At 42.2% G+C, this 24,908-nt stretch overlaps 1 protein-coding gene across 1 annotated transcript; it reads right to left on the bottom strand.

Moving 5' to 3' along the window:
* Window positions 1-1,445: 1,445 nt before the first annotated feature.
* Window positions 1,446-22,478, bottom strand: kcnk2a (potassium channel, subfamily K, member 2a). The gene is made up of 7 exons (XM_076300034.1): window positions 22,282-22,478; window positions 20,010-20,320; window positions 15,333-15,450; window positions 9,617-9,777; window positions 7,956-8,142; window positions 6,288-6,427; window positions 1,446-2,346 (listed from the first exon to the last, which is right to left on the bottom strand). Coding segments are annotated over exons 1-7 (1,245 nt in total). The 5' UTR covers window positions 22,283-22,478; the 3' UTR covers window positions 1,446-2,019.
* Window positions 22,479-24,908: the final 2,430 nt, after the last annotated feature.

Consider the following 24,908-nt stretch of genomic DNA (forward strand, 5'->3'; position numbering starts at 1 on the left):
TAAATACAAAATCATTCATGGTGACATATATCATCAGTGTACACATTTTTGTAACTAAAAGGCTGTTAAATAAAAGTGCATTTTTGAATGGCAGGTGTGTGTACTGTTTATTGTTTTCGTCTTCTTTCACACAGTATGGATTGGGTTGTGTTGTCAAGATTACTTCTCTCTGTTGAATCATCTTGATAATCAACTCAACAGGTTTAGCTGAGAGAGGTAACATTATGCTAACATGCCAAAACTGCCTCCACGTTCCTCCGACTCAATTGGGACAGCAAGGTGCAAGGTAGGTTTTGCGACCCAGCGTGATAGACCTGGAATCTAGCATGCTAAGTATGCAACAATCAGGGGTTTTATACCAAGGGAAGAAACACACTGATAAAAAAATATAAATATAAATTGGTGTCAGTATCCCTTGAGCAACCAGCTACAGCTGACTCAATCTATCATTCCCTTTCCTTCATTTTGGGGTTAGTAGAACTGGCTAGAAGGGATATCTGGTACCCACATACTGTATGGTTCTGGCATGTTAACACCATGACACCTCACTCAAAATACACCCCATTGTCCTTATACATATAACTACTTAAGTTTTATTCAAGTAACATTCAAGTCATTCCTCTCTGTGCCTCTCACTGGAAGTTACATTACAACTAAAGTCAAAAGTCTCTTGAACAATATTCCCCAACAGTTTTCGATTAAAAAATGGTCCTGTTTGTGATAGCGTCAGTATGAAAAAATAGATGTGCTATATGATTAAAAAATAAATCATCCATTGAACAGTCTGACAAGCTGTAACTTAAAAGGAGCCATTTCCCCACATTAATTCAAGAAATGACAAAAAAAGGCAAACCACCCAGCAGTTTTCCCTCATCCTGTCTGACCAAAGACAGTCAGCTGTGTGCAAGTTGAATATCAAACCAGATCAATTATTTCAGACATTTTTGGCAATAACGAATGCAGTATGTGCTGTATACTGCATTGAACCTAAAACATTTGAACACATTATGCAAAGGCAGCCACATTGCTTCAGGGTGATAAACATTTGGCATTTGCAGAAAAGATGTGGTACTGTGTATTGCTATGGACAGTGTCTCACACCTTCCACTCTGTAACCTACAGTTTTGAGCCACGCTGCAAAAAGTGAAAAAAAACATATCCACAAAAATAAAAATTAAACCTCTGAGATCAGATCAATTCTTGATTCTGTTGCCAGCAGAGTTAAAAAAAGAAGACGCCTACTTTGAAATCTTGCTGGATGGCCCATGGTTTACAGCTCTGCAAGTTGTGATCACCTCAATGTGCTGACAATATGCTGCGAAGGCGAAACATAAAAATCCATAAAAGCCCACTGAGTCTCCGCTCCTGCAGGCCCATGCAGGCCAGTGGGTCAGAGCAGAAACAAGCAGAACAGGAGAAAGTGGTTTGCTGCCTGTTCTGTCGTTTCTGAGTAACCAATGCATATTTGAACATTTTAACTCATGTGAGAACTGCACTGAACTTTTGACTGTAGGAAACTCTTCAAATAAGTCATGGAGAGAAAAAAACTTTTTGGAATTTTCATTTGGCATGCACTAATTTTGGGAAAGAAATGACTCTTAAAAACACTTAAGGCACAAGTATGATTCCTTGGTTTACAAAAAAGAGGAAAAATAAAAAAGAGACTGGTTTTGCTTTCTCGTGAAAGAACAAGTACTTCACAGGCATTTCCACACCAATCAAATACAGACAGACCATTTGGCTGGTACAAGGCATAAAGTGACCCATCAGTGTTCAGATACATTGATAATGGCAGACCCATTCATGTCCTAGAAAGTATGCCAACCAACAGTGATGAAAGTGTTGTTCGGATTGAGTCTGCTTCCAATCACAGTCTCTCTCACACACATACACACACACACACACAGGTGTTGATGGTGCTTGGTGACATAATCCACCTTGCCACAGCAGGCTGTTGGTACAGTCTAAAACAGGTGGCACTGTCCGTGGCATGGGCATCAGATTGTTCAGAGCCAGGCCTCATTTGAGGTGTTCAATGATGGCTATCTCACCTCGCTCCGGGCAGTTGGAGCTGAGGCCATTCAAGTACAGGCTGCTGTTTTTGGTGAGGGGTGGCAAGGATGGGTCCCTGTCCCGCTCATCGATGAAGTTGACTGACAGGGTGCGCTTGCCCGGGGTCATTTCCTGCGTAGGGTTGAGGCCCAGCTCGGACGACAGCTTGCGCTTGATCGACGCCGCCCGCTGGAACTTGTCGTAGACCTCCACGCTGAGGCGCCGCCGCGTCTCCTTGAACTCCGCCGAGACGTTAGCTGTCCACTCGGCCGCGTGCGCGCGGAACTCGCCGACCTGTAGCGAAAAGTGGACGATTGAGGAGACAAAGATCAGACTGGCATCACACGCTGACTGAGACGGGAATCTATTTGGAGTTGATGATGCCAATGGCAGTTTGCAAAGGGCAGGAATGGATGGAATTATATTTGAAGACATGAGATACCCTGAAGTGAAAACATTTTTACTGACTCTAACCATACACATTCTATCATATAAACATTTCTACTACACATCAGCTATCTGGGTATACTGTTTTTCAACTTGCCTTTTCAACCTGCTTTAAAATCTCTCATGAGCTAATCCAAAATATCTTAATTTTAAAGGAATTTACACCCCTGTTTCCAGGAAGTTTTCTGAAGTGCATGCATACAATTAGAATGCCATCGTATCCTGCATGAAATGACACCAAGATGAAAATGACTCCCAATTTATACTTTGAAGCCTAAAGCTGTTTCCCTTAAGTAGTTTCCCTAATGAGTACAGAAGGACATTACAATTTCCTTTTGTTAGTTGTTCATTCATGCTAACTGTCCATAAAAAACACACACTAATGCATTGCCAATGTGAACGAGGCACTGAAATGAGGTCCATTAACTGGCCCTGAGGTTCTTGACTCCACACAAATCATGTGATGACTACAGTATAATAACAGCATCTTTTTGTTGTTCTCCTTAAAGAATACATTAGTAGGAGAGGGCAAGGAAACCGGTTAGCTCTGCTGCTCCTCTGCAACAAGGCGCCCAGAGGAAACATATATTATTAATGAGCACAGGCCATAGGTGGGTCATTGAAACGTTTTACTTGCATTAAACCCAACATTTGCCAACTGTCTTCTTTCATTGTGAGACAAGGTCACAGATGGCAGATCTTTGGAGTGGTTCTACTGTAAGTACGGTATTGTACAAGGGTAAGAAATGCCATTTAAGCATGCCAGTGTATTAAACATGACAGAGTAAGAGGACATTGATATGTTGTATGTACATTAATTAAGGGGGTTAACTACAGAGTATGATGTTGTGTTTCTGGGTGTGCTTACTGGTATAATAAAAAAATATAAAAATGGATGTCACATTATAAAGCTTTTCAGAAGTAAAAGTTATGTCCTCAGAGGTTCACTTTAAAATGCTCTCTCGCTCTCTATCGCTCTCTATCTCTCTTACACACACACACACACACATACACACACACACACACACACACACACACACATTCACACACAAGAGACACACACACAAACACACACAGGCAATCTGACTTTGGTAAATTAGGCACTAATTGGCAGTTTGCATTTAATTTTCTGCTGGAGGAAATCATCCGTTTTAATGTTCTGCTGTGGCATTCGATCTGTCTGTAAATACAAATGCAGTAATTTCACAATGTGTTACCATATCAAACAAAATAAAAAAGTATGGTTACAATCTGGCCTGCCACAAATATACTGTGTATTCTGACATGACATTGTAATATATTGCATCACTCCTGTTTAACTGGTTGTTCAAGAGGCAAAGAATCCAAAGTGAATTGGTATGAAAAGTTCACTTCACAGAAGTGCTGAAACTGCTCTGAAACTTTAGCCTTGAAGCCTTGAATCTTTAACAGGCTCAGGATTGTCAATGTGGACTGTTTCTTAGCTGAGCATTTTGCTCCACCAAAAATATCCTAAAGGCTGAATCACTTTGTGATCCGTATCAATACATTTCTGTGCTTTTCATGAAATGTTGAACTCCAAGAAGCAGCACAACACAACACGTTCAGGCCAAGACAGAGCAAGTTCCATTCTCCTCATCCTGCACTAATTGGGCAACGGAGGCCACAGTGGCTGAGGGGTGTTTTGAGGGGTGTCAGAGGCACAGACACTAAACATGAATAAAGTCATTAAAATTTCAGGGCGCTCCATTGCTGTGGTGCATTACAAACAGCATCTGTCATCGCAAGGAACACTTTAATGCCTTCACTGAAAGAAGATCTATGACTGCGTCACACATAAAGCTGTTGTCTGGGGATGGAGGGCTGTTGCCAGGATGAAGCAGCAGCTTGTGAGGAACATGACGGTGACTGCATGTATTCATAAACAGTCTTTGGTGGGGGGATTGGGAAAATGGAAGGAGAGTGTTGAGGAACACTTCTTTAACTGGTTGCACAGTTTTACTGAAAGGGGTCTCCATCCTCTCATCAGGGGCACAACTAGCATTTTACTGGGTCTTCTCCACTATGCCAATCACTATTAAACAGAATCCACTGAGAAAACAAGAACAGGATGGTCTAGGAATGTTCAAACTGAAAAAGCGCCCTCGCTTGCTTTTCTAGTCAAAAAAGGCAGCAAGTGTGAACATAGCCGAAGTTGTAAGGACGCCATCAGACAGGAGGCAGCTTGCTGCTTGTAAAATGAAAAGTGTGCTATGTTTTAATAAATACGCGAATGATGGCAGGCGCTTTTCCATTTGGAGTTGAACTTTGGAGGCACTCAGGGCACCTCTACAAAAACACGAGGTGTAGCAGGCACAGAACATGTGAGGTAAATGTGCGCATAACAGGCAGAAGTGTTTACTGCCAATAAAAAACAACAGAATTCCTATCACTGGAGTACAGTCTCCTGTCTGATCAGTGTCCTGTCTAATCCACTTGTCCACAGTAAGGACACCATCTCTTCTACATTACTTACACTGCTTCTACCTCATTGAAACTGGTGTCCCACTTCTAATACCCCCAGATGCTTCAGACATCAGTGGTCAGTGGTAGTATCTATGCTGAGGTTACTTGGCCGTGTAATGATCAACCAGCACTGTCATAAAGACTCTGATGCAGAATAACAAGATTACCAGAGGTATCACTGACTAAACACAATAAACAGCAAGCCACAGATCAATGACATTGATTCTATCTGTGTTGCAAATCAACTTAATCCCCAATGCATCGGCCCAAGGGCACCCAGCATGTGTTGTTGTATTTTTTTTCACAAGAGGTGGGGGTGGTGGGGACGGGTCGCCATCTGAGTCCATGAAATACATGGCGCCCCTCGTGGGGCCGTTAACACGCAGCGAGCTTGCCCAGATAAGGCTGGAGTTAATGAAAGATAAACAAGGCAACAGAGCCTGTGAATGCTTGATTTCCACAAAGCACAGTGAGAGAGGGGTGTTTTATAGTGCCCTGTATAGCCTGGGCAAACAGAACAGTGAGTACAGTCAAAGCCTGTCTCACAGCAAGAACTGTTCTGTGCGAGAAATCTGTAATGGAACATCTGGGAGACAGGCAGCACACATCCTTGTTTTCAGTTCATAGTTCATAATTTAAGGTGAGGCTGCACTGGCAAAGTCTTTCGGCTAAAATCAATCCATGTATTATTTATTCTTTTCTCCATTGCCTTTGTTACATTGTATTGACAAAACCAACACCAACATTGAACACCATTCAGTCATCAAACTCACCCTCAATGTCTGGTATTCCACCAGAAGGAAATTAGAAAGGGTTAATTGTCACCAAAGCTTCTGACATAATTGGTTGTGACCTCCCTCCAGTCCATTTTTTGTACTTTGAGCGCACCTTAAACCGTGCAACCAAAACAATCAATGACCCCTCTCATCCACACCACCACTTGCTCTAGCTTCTCTGCTCTGAGAGATGCTATAGGTCCATAGGAACTGAAACCTCACATTTCGCAAATAGCTTCTTCCCTTCAGCAGTCAGAATCCTGAACACTACAAAATTGATCTGAACAATTTTATTTACATTTTCCCCTTTCTTTACTCCTTTACTGGATTGAGCAACCTACCTGTAACATAACCAACATTGTTGTGTGGCAATCTATCTATGTTTGACCCAAGAAACCAGACATGTGTAATAGTATCATTATTTCCTGATGTTATCAATCCTAACTACTCTGTTAACACCCCTCGACTAATGTTAGGTGATCAGATACTGTGTCAGTAAAGAAGAAATATGAGATAAATTTGACTTACCTCCTCTTTTGTTTTCTTTGAAATGACCCTGAACCAGTCCCCTATCATGCTCAGTACCGCCGCAAAGTAGGCGAGACCAACCAGGATCCAGAACCATACTGCAGGTTTATAAAAGTCTTGATACTCAATTTCTGACCCACCTGTAGGAAACACAGGATTCACAAATGGGGTTAGGAAATTAATTCACACAAGGACACAGGATTTGCACAGGTGCTGCCAGAGTGACATATCTGTATGACCTAAATCATATGAATATGAAAATTAATATACAAATAAATAACAATTTGGTTATTTGATTCTGGACACCTGAACCTGGTTAGTTCCCAGTTGATATGAATACTGTAAGTAGTAACCTGAGTTATTCCCAGTTCATGTTACGTTAATGGATGAACAAGGTGATAATACCACCAAGGTTTCATTTCCCAGGAGCATGCAACCTTGGAACACATACCTGTGCACTTTGCTTGGAATAAAGCTATATATTTTTTCTATTAGTATGCCAATTTGTAAATGGAAAACACGGTTAAAGTAGCACGTCAATAGATGACGAACAAGTGGCTTATTCAATCATATGCAAGCATTTTTTGATTAGGCCCAGCCTTCTGAAGCAACACTTTCAATGGATTGATCCCAGGTGGATGAGTGGAGCTAGGCGGAACGAAATTCATCTGGCGAGAGTCGGTTATAATTATGTCATTATTATGCCAAAGTATGCATTATCTACTCCATTGCTGCATGCCATTTTTTTTCTATAATTGTACCTATTTTAAATGACCTTTGACCTCGGTTGACCACAGACATGTTAAATCAAGTGCCAATTATAGTAATGCTAAGTATAGACAGCTTGAGTCTATATTTGAATTTGCCCTAACTTACAACATCTATTTCAGCACATGGTGACCTCTCATATGACACAGAGCAGGTTGGTTGCTGCACCTCGACCTCCTGATGGATGAACTGAACACCGAGGGCGACAGGTCCCTCACTTAGTGTGATAGAGGGTCCTTTGGGAGACATGCTTCTGGCATGTGTCCATAGACACAGATGATGGTTATGCTGCTGCTCTCCCCATGGCCCCAATAAACCAATTCATGGCAGGTATGTTCTGTCACCAAAACGATTTTATGTGGCCGGTGTCAACAAGCATGTACGATTAATAATCCTTGGCCAAGTCAACCTAACCTGGCAACGCATGGTGCTGCACCTTATTTGGGTGGTGTGTTTATTTACTGGGGGACATGTAATATTTACAACCACTTGTTTGATCCATAAAGTCTGGCAGTAGTCAGAGTAGTGAAGATTGTTTGTAGTGGGTTTGTAGCATTTAGGTGTTTTTTTTTTTTTTTTTTTTTGTCTAAACCTTTGTCTTTATTCAGCTCCAATCCAATACACCATGCATATAATGACAGTATTAAGATATAGTTTGCTTGAGTTCTTTTTACTTGATTGTTGTTTATATTCTAAGATTGATTTTCATTTTTTTTTATTCCTCTTCTTCTTTATGTAAACCCTATGTAAATTATCTCTCACACACAAACACACACACAAACACACAGACACACACACAGACACACACACAAACACACACACACACACACACACACACACACAGAGTAATTGAACAACCAAGAGGTGGAAAAGAAGCAGATAGCATATATCTCTCTTTACCTGCCACAAAGTCCCCAAATCCGATGGTGGTCAGGGTGATGACCACAAAGTAAAGTGACTCCAGCGCGCTCCAGCCCTCGATGTGTTTGAAGATGACCGCAGGGAGGGCCACAAACAACAGACACCCAAACAGGATGAACAGGACTGTGGAGATCACTCGGATTTTGGTTTGGCTAACATTCCACTTCTGAAAGAGAGACACAGACATGAGGTGTGGTTGAAGGAAATTGGCCATCACTGTAAGAGTGGAAGGATCTGGGTGATTCGGGTGCTGGAGAAGAGAAGACGTTTGTCTGTATAAATGTTTACCTGACTAGTATAAGCTTTGGGCAACTGAAAGAATGTAAATACCATCTTACAACGGACCAAATAGCTACTCTAAATCATCATTAATAGTCATTACAGACATTTATGAAATATGTTTATTTGTAGTTATCATAATTATCAATCTAAATACATATCTACACATCCACAACCAAGCAGCTGACCAACATTAAATTTTCATACAGTTGTTTGAGGCACAGCACTACTAATAAAATCTATGATGGACAGGGAGGGACAGTGTGTGAGATTTACCCACCACGTGAACTCCCAGCACACTAAAACACTACCATCAGTCACTGAAGAGAATTTCATAAACAAAACCATTACTTTTTACTAGTACAATAAATTCCCTGTTCTTATTTCAACTAATGCATGAGCCTAGCTGTGACCACTGGGCTGGGCTTGTCCAGACAATGACCATCATAAAACTAGTTTGTAGGACATTTAGAAGGCGGTGTGCTGTCTTGCCAAATAAGTGTCAGAGTTACACAGTAAACTCTCTGTATTATGCATTAGACCAAATTACGGTGTAAATATGGGAGGGAACAGGGTGATCCTTTCAACTTGAAGTTCACCAAGTATGATTTTTGTAATGGACTGTTTTTTGAGGTGTGGGGTGGGATTTTAATAAATCCCACAGTAATTCTTCAAACAAATAAAGGCTGCTTGCATCTGAACACATCTTTCCATCGGACATTAGATACAAATCTGTGATACTTGTCTGAATAATTCAGTCATATTAGACCTCAGGTTGCTTTTCCAGCTTAGCATTTTATCACTGCTGTAACACCCTTAAGTCACAGCTGAAATGGAGACTAGACTATGCATTGTATGTGTAAATGAGTGGAACAGAAGATGTAGTTTAAGCCAGAAGCTATTTAGCATGTCCTGAGTCATCACAAGCATGAGAACAGCAGCAGTCAGACAAATCAGAGCTACTCTCCTGAGGGGATGGTGGAGGTCCTCAGACACAGGCTGTGTCGCCCGGCTTATGAAGGACAAGGTCGGAGAGCATGCTTTGCTGTGACACGGGTGCAGAGACATGTTTTGGATGATAATTGTGTTATGCATGTATAGTTATAATTATGGTTATAGTTAGAGTTATATATAACATGATACACATCAGGTCCATTTCACACCATGTTAATGATGACACAGTAGAATTACTGTACATCCCATTCAAGGACACAACTCAAACCAGCAACCTATAATGTCTCTGAAACTACGAACGCTTACACTCTACTATAGTTATCGGATATCAGAACAAAAACTGGAAACATTTTTGTTTCATTCAACTCGAACAGTGGTCAATACATGCTAGAGAGGCACTCACTCACCACAAACATCTTCTCGACTTTGGCGATGCCCTTCCCAAAAATGGTGCCCAGCTGGTCTCCTACTCCAGCCAACAGGAAGCCAAAGAGCGGGATTCCCAGCAAGGCGTAGATGATGCAGAAGATCCTTCCTCCTTCTGTGTGAGGTGAGATATTCCCAAAACCTGGAAACAGAATCAGGGTTATAAGCTGGGCTGAGACACTGATCAATAAAACGGTAAACAGAAAGTAATTATAATGATGAAACAAAATAAACAAGTAATAAAAAGTTGTCGCCCACTCAGATTTATCATTCCATAATCCACTAATAAAAGCAATTAAACCATAAAGTGACACACTATAATGGTATGACCCAATAAATGTTTTCTTCCAGAGAGGTATGGGGTGTTTGGCTACATTTCCGTCTTTCCTGTAGCTCTCCCTCATTCATAGTTCCTTATGGAGGACTGTAGGATTCCAGGCGACAAACCAGTAGAAATCTATACATCTGCCACATGATCTTATCCTAATCCCTAATGTGAGGACATCCATGTTTTTGAAACTATACTTATTCTACATATCACACAGAACTGCTGGCACTGCAGCCCTGAAATAGCAGAAGGTCTGCATTAGAACTAACATGAAGTTTGAAAACTACCTTAATATATTGAGGACGATGGCCCACTACTATATGCAATATATGCATTAAGTCAATGTAAATAATTCAGGCATTCATGACTGTTCATTTCATGACAGGCTTTGCATGCAAAATCATGAATAATTTATTTGAACTGTTTCATAAAAATGCTACATGGCTACATTTACTTCCAGCAGAACATTATTATGATGAGGTCGCCAATTGAGTTATTAAGGATTTCAGCAATCCATTCCAACCCTCCCATAACACACTGAAATGATACAATGCAGGATAAGGTCTGAAACCGGCCGCTTCCTCGCCCAGCACAAAGCCAGCCTCACAAAGGTCAGAGGATACAAAGGAGCTCCTCAAATGAGAATTGGGTTTGGGCTGGCTCATTTGTCTGCTCAGAAGCGTTTTAAGGCTTTCCAGTAGATTATGCAGACAATCTCCCCAATCCCCTTGGGTTTCCCCAGCCTGGCTGCAGCTCCTCACCAGCCCCAAGAATAAGGCATGGAGGAGCTCAGATAAAAGCAGCTCACAGATGTGTATGGTCTGGCATTCAGGAGGAGAAATATTGATTTGGAATGAAGTGACCCACAAAATACTAATATAAGTTAACCTTGTATCTCTTAATGGTATGAATGTTATATCTTATATATTTCTATCTAATATACAGTCTGTATGAATGTTATTGGACAATTGTATGGGACACACAACAGTGATTTTTGTTATTGTCTCAGCATCAGCAACTTTGTTGAGTTAGGGCATGAGTCTGTCTCTTACTCATCTCTTTTTAACCCTCTCCTATCTTAAGGGCAAACTCAAACTTCAAAATACAACATGATGCAAAGACACACACAGCAGTAAAATGGTGCTTTTTAGTGGTTTCAAATGGTGGTTTCAAGGAAAGAATAATAAAGATGAGAAAGACACAAGTAGAGAGAGAGAGAGAGAGAGAGAGAAAGAGAAAGAGAGAAAGAGCTGCTGAGAGGCTATGAACAACAAAGGTGACAAAAGGACTGAGACTTTAAAGGAAGACAGGGAACCCACTGTAATGTGTGCTACCAGTGGTACCACTCCTTCCCCAACCCTGAGGCTGGTGGTGGCCAGTCTGTATCAGTCTCAACAGAGGAGCACTCCCTCCATCCCTCCATCCATTCTTCCATTCATGCAATTAGCTCTAAACTTTCCATTGCCTCATTAAGGTGGGCCCGCTGCTTCTCACACAATATGTCCTCCTTTGAAGTCTTAATTAAGCCAAAAAGCCCTGGAAGAGTCATAAAAATTGATTTCCTGCAAGATGATTTTCATTGTGACGGGAAGAGGGATGGAAGGAAGTGGCTCCACTGTCACACGTCACGCTACAAAAGCACTACTTATCCACGCTGCAAGGTGGAAAATGCATTCTGTGTGGAATGCTTTTTTTAATTATTTTATTTCTGGTTGAGATCGATGATGTGGCATTGCAGAAAAACAGGTATATGAGCTTCTCAAAGTAATCGAGTGAGTGATTAAAGCAGAGTATTGATTAGTAGGACTACAGAAGCAACACAGCAAGGAACACGAAGAGAACAACAGGAGCAATATCAGCACATTTTTAAAAACCTTTCCACTGACTTTGCATTCCTTTGTGTGTGTAAGATAGCTACTACATATACAACACATACTACCTAATTTAACTATTCGTTAAATTGTAAAAGCATATTGTGGTGTTGCTTCGGAAACTAAAGGCATTGGGAATCAATAAGGGACTCTTCCTTGCCATCTTTCATATTGCATAACCTGGTCATTAAGGTTTCCAGAGAGCTGCATGTCCTGTTACTGATCTTATCACTTTTTGCCTTGCATTCAGGAAATCAGTCTTGACTGCAGTCTGTTGTTACCATGACACAGAGCAGAAAAGGTCCCCAGAATAGTACACTGGTTTACATTCATTAGTCTCGCAGAAGACATTCCGCTAAAAGGAGTACATTGCCAGTGCTGTCATTTTACCACAGCTTAAGTGTCCTCTCAACAATAACAAAGAAAATCATTTTAAAATAATATAATTCATACTTGAATTTATGAGTAGGAACAGCAAGTGCTTTCATGTTGACAGCATCAGTCCTGTAGCACAAAATGGTCTCTCTTTTCTCCTTCTTTGATGTTAAGTGGGGCAGGGAAACTGTCCAGAAGTAAAGCACACTTAGCCTAGCACCCGTAGGACTCCGAAACAAGTGGAGGAGTCCAGCAGAATGGGGGCTAACACGTATGGCTCATTGAGCAGTAACATGCATCTTTGCAGCCTGAACAGGGGGAGGGAGAGAGAGAGAGAGAGAGAGAGAGAGAGAGAGAGAGAGAGAGAGAGAGAGAGAGAGAGAGAGAGGAGGAGAGGGAGCATCAGACCCAGAGGAGAGGGAGCATCAGACCCAGAGAGACTGTGTTTGTGTGTGAGAGAAATACAGACAAAGAAAGGGAGAGAGGCTTTTGAGGTGTACTGTATATTATATACCTCAATATATGTGTGTGTGTGTGTGTGTGTGTGTGTGTTTGTGTCTGTTTGTGTATTCTGCTCAAGGCCATAAACCATACGATGAGCTGGGACTGAATAACAGAGAGCATTTATGTATGGGTATACAATAAAAAAGAAGAGACATAGACAGAAAGAAAGAAGAAAAAAGAAAGAAAGAAAGAAAGAAAGAAAGAAAGAAAGAAAGAAAGATAGAAAGAGTATTAGAAATGTATAAGAAAATGACTTATTATATTGGACTGAAACAACAAAAAGACAAAATAAACTTCAATGTTATTTGGCCCTAAACAGAGAGTACACTGTGGCAGACTACGTATCCACAGTCACTGATACCAGACAGAAAAAAACCTTGACCAGGTACAGACTAAGCAATCACAGTCTGGCTATTGAGAAGGGCAGACACAGGCAAACCTGGCTGCCCAGAGAAGACAGGCTGTGCACCAACTGCAACCAAGGTGCCATAGAAACAGAGCTTCACTTTTTGGCTGAATGCTGCCAATGGAAAGAGATACAAGATCAATTCTTCCCTAAATTCAGAGAAATGCATTCAGAGAAATGCATTGAGTTGATTAAAGGGATTCAAATGTATAGAGAGAGAGAGTGAGCAGAGGCCCCTGTATGTTCCTGAGATCAAACCCGCCCCAGAGTGCCGTCCCTTGACAGCACTGCCTCGCTGGGGAGCCATCCTAGTAGACGATACAGTATCATGATGCGCTTTCAGGAGCTCTCTCTCTCTCTCTCTTTCTCTCTCTCTCTCTCTCTCTGTCTCTCTCTTTCTCGGTTCTCATGTGTTCAATTCTGGGCAAACACAGCAGAGATGACTTCATGAGCCACTGACCAGATGGGGACTTTTACATCTGCTGTGCAGTATGGGCAAGAGAGAGTGTGTGTGTGTGTGTGTGTGTGTGTGTGTGTGTGTGTGTGTGTGTGTGTGTGTGTGTGTGTGTGTGTGTGTGTGTCATCTACTCCAGTGACTGAGACGCATGACTCAGCATATTGCCAATTGCATATTGCCATGCCATGCTCTCTCTCTAATCTCCATCCTCTATCCATTCGTTTAGTAAATGTGCTTCTGTAGTTTTCATTGTCCATAAAAACTAACTGTCTGACCTTCCACGAGCTGTTGCTCAGTGGCATGGAAATCAAATGTGTGGCATCTTTTAAATGTTCATAAGGAAAGAAGGACTCCATTTAACTGTCAAATTACACAATTTAAAAAACGACAGAGAATGATGAACAGTAAAGGTTTCATGGTTCAACAAAGCCAGTCAAAGACTACACTGTAAACTATAAAACTATAAACCCTTCCCACTTCATTAATGGCTTAAGAGCTGGAAACGTGAAGAAACTGGAAAAATCTGAAGATCTGGTGGTTTGCAAATTCAAAGCAGCATCATTTCATGTGAAAAGAAAATTGGTACCACTCTGCATTAATTTTCCCTAACCTCAGATCAATTTATGACATAATCATAATGAACAGGCAGAACAAACAATGAACCTCTATTAATATAATATAATAATTGAATGATTACATTAATTAATGTTAAATCAAATGCTGAAAGGGATGAAATGCTGAAAGCTCCATTATTTAATGACATTTTAGTCTGGGTGTAAAGCATTTATGAGGAATTCAGTTTTGTCTCATCACCTTATAATACCCACCCACCCAGTCATCCTTTCTCAACCATAAACCATTTCCAGGAGCCACTTGTATCCTGCCAGACAAGTAACTACATGAAGTTAAATAATCATTGTCATGGAATGATTGCAAAAGTATTCTCACACGCCACAGGCACCTTTGATCTGTGCCGTTGGAATCCGCCCACCATACCAACGATGCCGCCCATCCCACGCACGAGTCCCCTGATGGGCTCTGCCGTTTACGCTCGCTGCACAGCGCAGCTGAGAGAGGCCGTGAAACTGGACAGCTGACCCCTCTTTCTGCACGCCTTGGTCTGGACACCTCCAGCCACTACAGGCATGAGTGAGTTCACCCGTGTGCTACTTTGGCTCTATTCAATTAGCAGATGAGGACCAGGACATAACATGTCCACAGGTGGTAGCTGTGCTCTATAGCAGTGTTCAGCCCCACAAGACTGCCATGTTTTATATGTGTAGCTGAATATTATAGCTGATTGATCATCAGCAAGAGAGCAAAGGAAAAGAGAGAGAGAGAGGGAGAAAGGGAATCTGTATTTATCATCACTCTGTTTCCCCCTGAGGCTGTAGTGTGTGTGTGTGTGTGTGTGTGTGTGTGTGTGTGTGTGTGTGAAAGGAGGGTAGTAAAATCACGAGTGCCTCTGTGCGTTTCAATACCACATGAATCAAACTCTGAGTGACATAAGAACCAAATAACACAGGAAGAGACCACTATAAGCCACTCAAGAAGAAAAAGGCACTCAGAAAACTATCAACAGCACACATTTTTCCCATCATGATAAACAGTATTGGTATGCTGGGGCTTGTTGAGGCCCACCAGATTGAATCCCGCACCCTATAAAGATTATGCCACAGATTGGCCACAACTCATGGGGGCCAGCAGTGAAAGGCTGTGGTGTGTCTAGAGGATGTGTGGGGTTGGGAGTTATTACCGATGGTGGTGATGACGGTTCCGGCGAAGAAGAAGGAGCTGCCCAGGTCCCACAGGCTGCTCTCGTTGGAGGGCGTGCCCGACGGGTTGACGCCGGCTCTCATCGCTGACACCACTTGCTGTGGGAGGAAAGAAAACAGCGGTGGTCACCAACATGAGAAAGAGAGAGAGAGAGAAATGGAAAGAGACAGAGCGTTAGAGAGAGGAAGGAGAGGGATTATACTGCTTTAGTTAGGCCCCCTAGATCTGCCAAATCTCAAGCAAAATAAATCACACATTTAATGGAACATCTGATTGTTACCAAATAATATTTGGATGATTACCAAATGATTATTACCAAATCATAGTGACATTTTTCATATGGGTGTCTAATATGACAAAGGTCAAAAGTAAACATCTCATAGTTGAGAACATTTTGCATACCAAATAATGGGAAACTTCAAACTTTGCCATAATATATTAGGCCTAGTCTAAATGTTTTTATGCTAATGCACTTTCTTCATTATACGTACTCCAATAAATTACATTTTGTACAAACAGAACAATAATAACAACAAGGAGGAGTGCAAATGACCCTCTAATGTAGTCACCACCACCATTCACCACTATTTTACAGGACTGAATGGGACATAAGTGATTTAGAGCCACATCAGGGCTCCCTTAGGGCTAAAGTCAGTCAGATTGAAGAGTCATGTTTTGCTGTTGCACAGAGATATTACGTGTCTACCAAACACACACCACAGGACAGAGCTGAAGAGCTTTGTGAATCAATTGTACACTGATCAACTCTGATGAAGATGCAACACATGGACACGTTAGTCATAGCCTTGCTGCACGTTTTTCATCAAACAAGAACTTCTGAACATCTGTGTGCTCCAGTGACTTCTCTCCTTCTTAGTTGTACACTGACTCTGCCTATTTACTGCTCTGCTGCACTGGAGCCAGTGGAGAGATGGAGTGAGACACAAGGAAACAGAGAGAGAGGGAGAGAGAGAGAGAGAGAGGCATTACAGGAGAAAGAGAGAGTGGAAGGGGGTCTGTTCTTTATCAGTTTGCCTCAGAACCTCCTTTAGCCCATAGGACAGAGGAGCGCCGTATAAGCACAGGGTCTGCATCCAAGCGCAGCCCTAATTGCATTCGTCTCCTGATCAGTCACTTGTGAAATGCTGCTTCCTCTTCCATAGCCACGTTGCAGCGCTGGGTCGAGTGATCATTCCTTATGGGCCAACGCCGGCCACCACCTCTGGTTTCTGGAGCCAATTAGATCAATTACCAGGCTGGCCTAAGACTCATTGTCATGTCTCCAAAGCTATTCGATGTCTCATGTGTGTAAAAATATCACTACTGCTGAAGGGAGACCTGAGGGTCATTGCCTTTTGGAGAACCTGAGGTGCATGACTGACATCTTTCTGCAGAATTGTCATGAGCAATTCAAGAGGAATTTCATTTATATCACGCTCTATAAAATGCAGCCCAAGTGCAACCTCAGACAGTGGGAGAGAAAAAAAACAAATAATTGCTAGCCTGACAGCAACGCAAGTCATGCAATTACTGTATAGGTCTAAAGCGGCAAGACTGCACCTCCTGGCGCTCTCCGTGGTCCTTAAGTCACTGGTGTTCAGTGCAAGTGAAGGCACCTTAAATATGCATGACACATGAATGCACGGCTTCATGGAGCTCACATGCACTTTAAGCATGTTTACATGAGAGTTAAAGCAGTCTATTACAAGTGCATGACTTGAAGTAGGCAGTGCTTTGTTAAGTAGAGTCAGACACTCTATCTATCTATCTATCTATCTATCTATCTATCTATCTATCTATCTATCATTGATTTATCTGCTCCTTTGTGCCTCTTTCTCTCTCCCCCCCCTCTCTCTCTCACCCTCTCTCTCTCTCTCTTTTTCTTTCTTTCTTTCTTTCTTTCTTTCTATCTCCCCCCCCCCTCTCTGCATTCTCTGCATTATTTCTGCTGTTAAAGAATGTGTTTGTGTTGTCTGTATGCTGCTGAGACCTTGAATTTCCCCTGGGGATCAATAAAGTCTATCTATCTATCTATCTATCTATCTGACACAGCATCTGACTCTCATATGGTTTTAAATGGAGACGTTTGCTTTGTCTCGCAGAAGCATGCCATAAATAGAACACAGAAACACATGCTCGGCAAATGGCTGCACTGTAAAAAGTCTGACATAATAGCGCCACCTGAGCAGTAGGAGGCATTGCGTTGTGTTGCGTTGCGTTGTGTGATGCTGCACTGTGCTGCCAAGTGGAACGGCTGTGAGTGCAGAGGACCACACACATCTGCACATGACAAGGCACGCTAACCAAGCACCAGCCCCAGCCCCAGATCCTGATCCAGATCCAGACCAGGACCCTGTGCTCAGCTCGCCCCAACATAAGCCAGCCCAAGCCAGCACGGTCCAGCCCAGTTCAGCTCCTGGTCTCCCTGACCCAGATCCAGAGCAGGCAGGAGGACCCAGCACGGCAGCACAGCTGCGCAGGGGCCCTCCCTCCCTTTCTTCCTCCTCCCTCTCCAGCTGTAGGAGCCCAGCCAGAGATCCTGGCAGAGGGGAGGGTGGGGAGGAGAGGAGGGTGGGAGGAGATCATTAGGGTGCCGCTCAGAGTTCAAATGAATAACTCCTCAAAGTTGACAGCTTTGTTAGTTTGGCCAATAAGAAAGGTGTTCAGTGCCATTGCTATTTGTGAGAACAAAGGCGTTTATGTTCACACACACATACTCACTCCCACACACACACAGACAAACACACACACACACACACATACACACACACACACACACACACACACACACATAAAAGTCCTTGCACATTTGCTCTATACTCACAGTCAGTCTTTCGCACACATACAGACCATAGTGGCACATTTCATGGAGAATTGGGTTTTACTGAGAGTGTCTCCAGTTGAAATCCTTCACTTGAGTTTAATAATGTCTTTAATGACAAAAAGTTCATGCTCATATATTTTAATTACCTCATCCTTAGTGCAGTGATTATTAGGCATCCCTTGGGTTCCCAGTACTAATTAATTACTGTTTAAAGGGTGTCCCAGATTGAAGCTGATTCTGGATGGAATCCCCATTTTAAATCAAGACCAGAACTGAGCCAGAACAGTGCCAAATCTGGGCCACATGCTACTGCTGTTCGAGGCCGATCATTATTTCTAACCTGGAGGAAGACACTGCAATCACTGCACGTGCTGTATAGACTATAGAGTTATCTCACATGTGACAGTAAGCCTGGTTCTCACACTTTAGAAAGAGAAATAGACCTTTTCCTGTCTCTAGACACATGAGGTCTCATGATGCTACTCAATGAAAGACTCAAAGAAAGAGCAGATATGACTGCACCACAAGACAGACGTGGCTTGTGCCAGCACACCGCAGAGAAACTTAACGGAGAACACTCTCTGCTTTGTATAGATAATGGTGTCCTTTTGTACATCAACGGAAGACACATTTTCACAGTAAATGGGGAGGCGAAAAGGAATTATAACAAATCCACAAAAGCTTCCTCATTCACTCCACCAGGCTCCATGCCTGCTGGCAGCCCAAGGCGCCACACTCCTCTCAGGCAGGCAGGCCGGGTGGGTGGGGGTGGGTGGTGTTGGTGAAGTGAGGATGGGGGCATTCTTAATTACCCTTCACATAAAATCCTACCCCCCCCCCCCCCCCCACCCCACCCAAATACTGTCCCTCCATCTTCCATCCCAAAAGTGGGAGCTCTTGGACTCTGTGGCTGGTGTGGTTGGATTTCACAAAGAGCTGGTCAGAAGAATAATAATAACCATTATTTTCAGTAATAGCTTGCCTGACCTGAGCTTTGACCGAAGTGGACAGCTTACAGTGGGACTGTCACTGGACAGCTTACAGAAGCCTGTGAGTTTAACAGAGACAAACAGTCCTTGTCCAGTCCAAGGAGAACTGACTTTTGCAAGCATCCATGGCTTTAGTATTCCTTGTGTAAGTTCATATATTTTCTGCGCTAGACCTGGGCAAAGTACTTTTGACAACTTTTTCCTGTTTATGAGAAAGGTTAACCATTTTTAATAGTGTATTCTTCAAATGTCTGTATTTGAATGACACTCAGGCACCTCCTTGAAAGGAGAGTTTTGTGAAAAACCTCACATTGACATTTCTCACATCACCAAGGTTGAGGGGCAGAGGCCATATTAATTATCCAAATAAAGATCTGCTTCTACTTCAACCCAAGGGTCCCAAATGGAACTCCTTCATTATGCAAAGGGCCCTAATCGCTGAAAGGAGGGTTTAAAGTGGGACAAAAGAGTTTTAAATGCTTTTACATCGTCCCAACAGAAGCTCCATAAAGATTTAATTTAGTTTCCATTGATCTTGTCAACAAAGCTTTCTAAAGATTTCTCTTAGTTCTTTTTACTCTGGTAAAAAACACTGGTGATTTAGAAATGTGAATGGTCCTTTTCAACAGGGCTGAATTGTATAGCTTCAAGCAATTCATAAAAATTAAATAAAACATGTCCCATTTATTCCCAGTACATAGAAAATTGACAAAAAGGGGCATTCCTACATTGTGTTACTATAACTAATTGAAAAGGATCTGTGTCTAGGTTCAAATTTTTCAAAGATTAAATAAAACATTACAAAAACGCCACCCCAAAGAAAACCCTGAACCAAGCCACACACCTTCACAAGGTCTTCCAGCTCTGAGGAGTTGACACAGGAGTGGCGTGCCAGGAACTCCAGCTTCTCCTTCAAGATGGCGTACTTCTGGGAGCTCTCATAAGGCTTCTCCAGGGCCCGGAAGACGGTGGCGCCAACGATCAGGTAGAGCACCACCAGGAGGAAGATGGCTGACACAGTCTTCCATTTCATGACCGAGACCAGAGTATCGCAGTCGTCGCTCGAGTTAAAAACGATGGGCTTGGTGGAGAAGGACAGGCGTGGCTTGGTGTTGTGCGTGGCTGATTTGGGATCCAGGAGATCGGGTGCAGCCACTAGAGGGACAGAGATCAAACTTCTGTAAGGTGGTTTGACAGGAAACATTGGTAGTATTTTACTCAAACCCGTCATAAGCATGAAATAAGCCTGTTATAAACATGTCATTGCAGATCCTATATCCTGCTATCATGACAGTTGCAAATTACATGTCAGTGTACCATAGTACCATAATGCTTGCTATTGTCATGACAAACCCAACATTCTGAATGCACAATTTTGGAAAGCCTTCATTTCATGTTTATAAGATGTCATGAGATCATGATATGTTATGACATGCTGCTGAAACACTGTGGCTTTGGTTGTTGGGGTTTTGGTGCCTCCCCTGGTAAGTCTCCACCAGTTCTTTCAAACACACAGAGGTCTCTCTCTCTCTCTCAAATTACTTTTCAATAACTGTGCTCACACTTTTCTATCTATTACAGCATAGGCTTGAGCAATAACAAGAAATGTCCCATCTTCCATATGACCATGGTTCTGTTCAAATTTGCTGAAGAAATATTATATTAACTAACATTAAGGACTATGCTCCAATTCAGCATATGCACTGAGAAGTCGAAGACAATAATGATGACAGTATTTTAAATGAGCATTTTCACTTAGGCCTATCACATCCAAGCCTAAACAATGTTCTTGTTCCATTTGGTCATGCATGTTGCCAAGAGGATTCTTCAGCCAAAGCAAAACACATTTGCTGTTAATTTTAGAAATCTATCAATAAGTAATGGTTACTAAGAAAAGCACAAATGGCTGTGGGGCTTGGGAAACTGCAGTAGTCAAATGCACAAATTACACACAGTGTCTGCACGTTGCCATGCCCTTACAATATTTGGTTAAACGCAAATTGTACATATAAACCGTTTGGACAAACATGCAGACTCCAGCACACACACACATATAAACCAACTCGTACGTACGTACACACGTACGTACACACACACACACACACACACACACTTGACTGAACCAGTAGAGGCGAAGAAATTGAGGGAAACACGACTTCCATCGGTTCTCCATCCTTAATCATTTCGTGATTGTTCTTTTCGGAGTCTTCAGCGCATATGGACACCTTCATAGTTGTTTACAACACAATTAGCCTACGTATACGATATGGCAATGACCTTAAGGTTTTCCATACTGATGTACAGTAAACAGTTGCCGTTTACAGTAGCCTTGTGCAGGCACCATGTGCAGTGTAGCAAGTAGCCCAGCCTACCGTCTCACGATATTTCATTATACGCTATCTTCGCTCAAACTATTAAGATCGTGTAACTATAGTCTACTGTTGATGATGAACATGGGGCACGTTTGTAGGCTATTTGTACCAAGATTCCAAGCCGGTGATTAGAAACAGCCTCCACACAGAGGCTGTGTGGGGACGCGATCCTTCCGTGAGGAGGGCATCACCATCACCACATGGCTTCATGTTATTCCTTAGACAGAATCACAAGCAACTAATTTAAAACTCTACTCGAGAGAGACCCCGCTTAGTTACAGCAATTTTCTGAATCAACTGTCGGAACAATGCTGCCTTTTTTTCCTCCTCAGCACCACATGCGCGTTGCTGTTTAAAGGTGATACAGTGAGCGCTCCAGAGGGATGGGAAGTACATATGAAGTTTACCAGTTTGAATATGGGCTAGTGTTATTATCTAGTGCAATTACTTCTGATTTGTTTGTTAGGCTATAGTGATATACACAGTTTAAAGTTTTAATATAAATGTTTAGACTACATTCCATAAGGAGCAACAAGACATAACACACTACAAACGATAACATTAAGCATCCTACCTGCGCAAGGTCCTCTCTTCTAACGATAGTCTGGTTGCCTTATTTATGAGAAAGGATAATGTCGAAAAGTCCCCTCATCGAAACAGTTTATCGTGCAGAATGACAAAAGACATCAATCACTCTGGAAATTGTTGAAGCCGGTATCTTTTAATACTTCACCGCACACTTACTTCTTCTATATCAAATTGCGTTTCCTTCCTGCTCTTCATCAGCAGTTTTGTCCAAGTTTATCAAATATATTGCGTTTTCCTCCTGCCGTGTTCATGGACAGATGTGCCTTGCCGGACGGTTACACATAGTACCAAGTGCGCACCACTCCTCTCAGCGTCCGACTCTGGTTACATTTCCCTCCCTGTCAAGGTTTTAATCTCCCATTGAGGTATCTCTCCGCACACTGCGTCCGATTGCGAGCTTGAGTAAACATACAAGAGGTGGAGAAGGGGAGGGTCTAAGCCAGCAAATTGCCTAGGCGATTTCAGCTACTCTCCGGGAAAAAAAAATGATGGTTTGTGTCTATGTAGATGTCCTATTGTGCGGGTAGTCATTCTACACTCCACATGAATTATTAGTCATCAGACTTTCCCCATTCTCCAAAAACCTCAGCAAACTTCATGTCTGAGAGCACGTGTAGTTTCCCCCTGCATACATCTGACAACAGAAAACCCAACGGCTCTAACTTTACAGAAGCACTTACCCCTGTAAACATGAAGTACATCAAATATTCATGTTGGTCTGAATTAGTCTGAAAAGTCTTAAATACATGTTACCTTTTATTGGCAGACATTCAATCCCAGTCAGCCTCAATTACAACCAGCAGTCTGTAATAACATGTGGTTTGTGATTTAATCTGTGGTATGTTTGGACTTCAGACATCTTTGTGTGAGGTCTATAAATAAAAAAAAATAATAAGTAAAAAAAAAACACTAAACATAGTCATAGACACCAGGGTCAACAGATGTCACTGCTGGTTTCAAGTCAATTAAATATATTAAACATTAAAGACATTGTTTGTATACTTATTCACAAACCTATGCTTCCAAAGCTACTTTTGACATTTAAAATTACACTTCTTATAGTAACATAGTTTGGCTAATCTGCATTGCTAAATAAGGACTTTTGAAATAAGATGGTTATAGGTCTTTAAGTTGCTCCAAGGTGAATAGCCAATAAAAGATGAATGAACAAATAACAAATAATTACAATGAAATAGTCATGCTAATTCTACTTAAGACCTAATTCAGCTGAAGCCATTAATAGTTCTGACTCATTAGATTACATTACATTGCATTACATTACATTTGGATGACATACCCAAATCAAAAAAGGTTCATTCTTGCTTTAATAGACTGGATGTGCCCCTGTGATACTTTGAACATTCTACTATAGCGTACTGGTATATGATCCATTTTTTGTTCTTGACCCATCACTGCAGCACACGGACCCTCGGGTGTTTCAAAGAGCCCAGCGGTTCAGAGTCAATCACCTCAGAGCCTCTCTCCAGAAATCCCCAAAGACATGTGCCTCCTCCAGCAGCGCAGCATGAAACGGATGCATGCCCTGGTGGAGAAACTGAGAAACAGAGTGTGTATGGTACCTAAGGCAAAGAAACTACCACAGCCAAGTGGATGACTTTTAACCAAAGGATCCTATTTAGTGAATGGATCTAATGGGCCTGGATAATGCCATTCTATGTCATTTTAATGCCAAGACATTGATTGCTGGATGGGAGGTGCACAGTGGGAAGAAAAATCCCAAGTCACGAGTCAAAGATTGTGCCTGCCATTGGGTTACAGAGGGAACCTTTTGAATGTGGTATATCCCAGGTATGAAGAGCAAGTCTCATGGGCACATATCTACTGTAGTCTGAGAGATGTTCACTGGTAGGCTATGACCTTCTCAGCCCTCAATAATGAAAAATGAACGGACTTACATGAATTAATTTAAGGACAGGACAGAGAAGCTTATCCTACAACCGTCCTTCCATGCGGAGAAAAGCTAGTACAAGGTGAGTATTACAGTATATTCCGCATGGCAACATGGTGAATCAGCCATTGTGACCTCAAGACGTGGTACCCATAATTTCCCAAATGGTATTGTTATCATGGTAACAGAGAAAAAAGGGCCACCGCTCAGACATCTGGGGCCAGGAGGCAAACTAAGGTGTGAGTCACACCCACCAATTGTAGCATGGATATTGGGGATAGGCCATTGAGAACCGTCCCAGGCAATTGGTCGGAGAACCTTAATTATCATACGGACAACAAAATGTTGACAGATCTGTTTGCATTACAATCACAGCTCATTTATACATTGAGAGCTTAGGAGGTATCTTAAACAGTATAGTGAGAGTTGGAGAGACAAGTCCAGACCTATGCTGCTGAATACAGAGTATGTTCCACATGCTTTGCTACTTTACAGGAATACAAACTGATTGCTGCATCAACCAAGAGAAACATCCTTCTTTTTCCGTCTATCCTTCTAGATTGTGTATATCTTTAGCACGCCTTATAAATGGCATGCTTTTTTCTTGGAAAACAAATATCTCTACCCATAACCAGTGTGCCTCAACATTCCAAGCGTGGAAAGTAGATCCATGGAAATGAAAATCAGGGCAGTCCAGAAACATGCCTGCTCTGCTTATATACGAGTCATTCCGATTCAAGGCTAATCATGGACATGATTCTGAGAAAGACTCCACTCATGATGAAGTAGCCTCATATGAGGCAGCTTCCCGCTCCTCTGTGGTGAACCACGCTCCCCATGCCCAAGCCGATAGTTTGAAATCAGCTTAATCACT

Source organism: Alosa pseudoharengus, unplaced genomic scaffold (assembly GCF_046254945.1).
Source record: "Alosa pseudoharengus isolate Yale_2024_CS ecotype anadromous, Long Island Sound unplaced genomic scaffold, YU_APseudo_1.1 YU_APseudo_1.1_scf_22, whole genome shotgun sequence".
NCBI lineage: Eukaryota > Metazoa > Chordata > Actinopteri > Clupeiformes > Clupeidae > Alosa > Alosa pseudoharengus.